At 49.2% G+C, this 2,249-nt stretch overlaps 1 protein-coding gene across 1 annotated transcript; it reads left to right on the plus strand.

Annotated features, from left to right (window-relative positions):
* Nucleotides 1-1,425: 1,425 nt before the first annotated feature.
* LOC105502754 (elongation factor Ts, mitochondrial-like) lies at nucleotides 1,426-1,944 on the plus strand (the record flags this gene model as incomplete). Its single annotated transcript, XM_011929383.1, has 2 exons — nucleotides 1,426-1,533; nucleotides 1,771-1,944. Coding segments are annotated over exons 1-2 (231 nt in total), but the record flags the coding sequence as incomplete, so codon positions are not given.
* Between the last annotated feature and the right edge of the window lie 305 nt (nucleotides 1,945-2,249).

The raw sequence follows: 2,249 nt of genomic DNA on the forward strand, positions 1-2,249 counted from the left end.
TATCATTTTTTATGTACATGTTATCATCGCTTTTTTTTTTTCTTTGAGATGGAGTCTCTCTGTCACCCAGGCTGGAGTGCAATGGTGCCATCTCACTCACTGCAGCCTTTGCCTCCCTGGTTCAAGTGATTTTCCTGCCTCAGCCTCCTGAGTAGCTGGGATTACAGGCGTGCGCCACCATACCTGGCTAATTTTTGTATTTTTAGTAGAGATGGGGTTTCACCGTGTTGGTTAGGCTGATCTCGAACTCCTGGCCTCAGGTGATCTGCCCGCCTCGGCCTCCCGGAGTGATGGGATTAAAGGAGTGAGCCACCGCGCCCGGCTGACTTTAGACATCGTAACCTTTCAGAGTTGTGTAATTTTTGTCTGTGCAGCTATGCGTCTCTTAACCAGGAAGATACATTCTGAGAAATGGCGTCGTTAGGAGATTTTGGCTTACGCACGTCATAGAGTACTTACACAAACCTAGATAGTGTATTGTACTACAGCCTGGGTTATATGGAATAGCCAGCTGCTCCTAGGCTGCAAACCTTTACAGAATGTTACTGGACCGAATACTATAGGCAATTGTAACACAGTGGTAAGTATTGTGTATCTAAACATGGAAAAAGTACAGTAAATAGGCATAAAACATAAAAAATGATACATCTCTATAAGGAACTTATAGGGAACTTATGCATGGAGCTTACAGGACTGGAAGTTGCTCTGGGTGAGTCAGTGAGTGGTTAGTGAATAAGAAGGCCTGCCTTAGGACACTACGGTACACTACAGTGGACATTAAAACAGTACACGTATGCTACATTAAATTTGTAAGAAATTTTTTCTTCGATAATAAGTTAACCTTAGTTTAAGGTAACTATTTTATAAACTTTTAACATGTTTTAAACTTTTGGACTCTTTTGTAATAACAGTGTAAAACACATATTGTACAGCTGTGCCAAAATATTTTTCTTTATGTGCTTATTCTGTGAGCTTTTTTCTGTTTTTAAAATTTTGAACCTTTTTTGACTGGGCGTGGTGGCTCATGCCTGTAATCTCAGCACTTTGGGAGGCCAAGGCGAGCAGATCACCTGAGGTCGGGAGTTCGAGACTAGCCTGACCAACATGGAGAAACCCCGTCTCTACTAATAAAAGTATAAAATTAGCCGGGTGTGGTGGCGAGGGCCTGTAATCCCAGCTACTCGGGAGGCTGAGGCAGGAGAATGGCGTGAACCCGGGAGGCGGAGCTTGCAGTGAGCCGAGATCGGGCCGCTGCATTCCAGCCTGGGCGACAGAGCGAGACTCAAAAAAAGAGAACCAAAAAACAAATGTGTAGTCTCAAGAAATTAAGTAGAGGAGGATTGTGTTCCTCCGGCCAGCAGGTGGCACCATCCTCGTTTGGTGCGTTCCGCTGGAGAATTGTGGCCCTTCCGCCGCGCCGTAGGTTTGTCGCCTCACCTTTGCGCCCGCCGGAGGGAGTTTACTGCGGCCGGGGAGATGTCGCTGCTGCGGTCACTGCGTGTGTTCCTGGTCGCGCGGACCGGGAGCCACCCGGTGAGAAGTCCTGGTCCTGGTACCGACCTGCTTTCCCTGTAGCTCTCCTGTGTGCCTGTACCTTTCCCTTCCTCCCAACCCCGTTTGACTCCATCCCACCTTCCCGGACAGCATTTCCTCTGCCCAGTCCAGTCCCGGTGCACCCCCGTTTGCACACCGTCCACTCGCTGCCAGTGTACCCTCCACACTCTGGAGTTTGCTGCTTCCTGCCTCTCATCCCTTTCTTATCCCATCCAGGTTGGGTCTCTTCTGCGTCAGTCGCCCCAGCCACGGCACACATTTCATGCTGGGCCCCATCTGTCTGCCTCGGCCTCCAGCAAGGAGCTTCTCATGAAACTGCGGCGGAATACAGGCTACTCCTTTGTAAATTGCAAGAAAGCTCTGGAGACTTGTGGCGGGGACCTCAAACAGGTGTGTATGTGGAGGGGTGCGGGGCAGAGTACTAGAGCTAGACCTCAGACTCTTGGAGCGGTCACGCTGGGGAGCGTGAAGTTAGACCTGCTCTCGAGTGACCATAATGGCACAGCCCTAAGTGGAAATCTGGCTGAAATGACAACCTTGGCCTTCACTTTGTCTTATTTGGAAGCAATTGAGTATCCCAGGATTAACAAACCAGACTGTTATGGTGTTTCTTGTTGCCTGGAGCTGAAAGGGTTTGTGTGAGCTTTACAGTCAGATCAATCAGGAGTCACATTGTGGTGCCCCCCCCCCGTCTG

Source organism: Colobus angolensis, unplaced genomic scaffold (genome assembly GCF_000951035.1).
Source record: "Colobus angolensis palliatus isolate OR3802 unplaced genomic scaffold, Cang.pa_1.0 Scaffold8047, whole genome shotgun sequence".
Lineage (NCBI taxonomy): Eukaryota > Metazoa > Chordata > Mammalia > Primates > Cercopithecidae > Colobus > Colobus angolensis.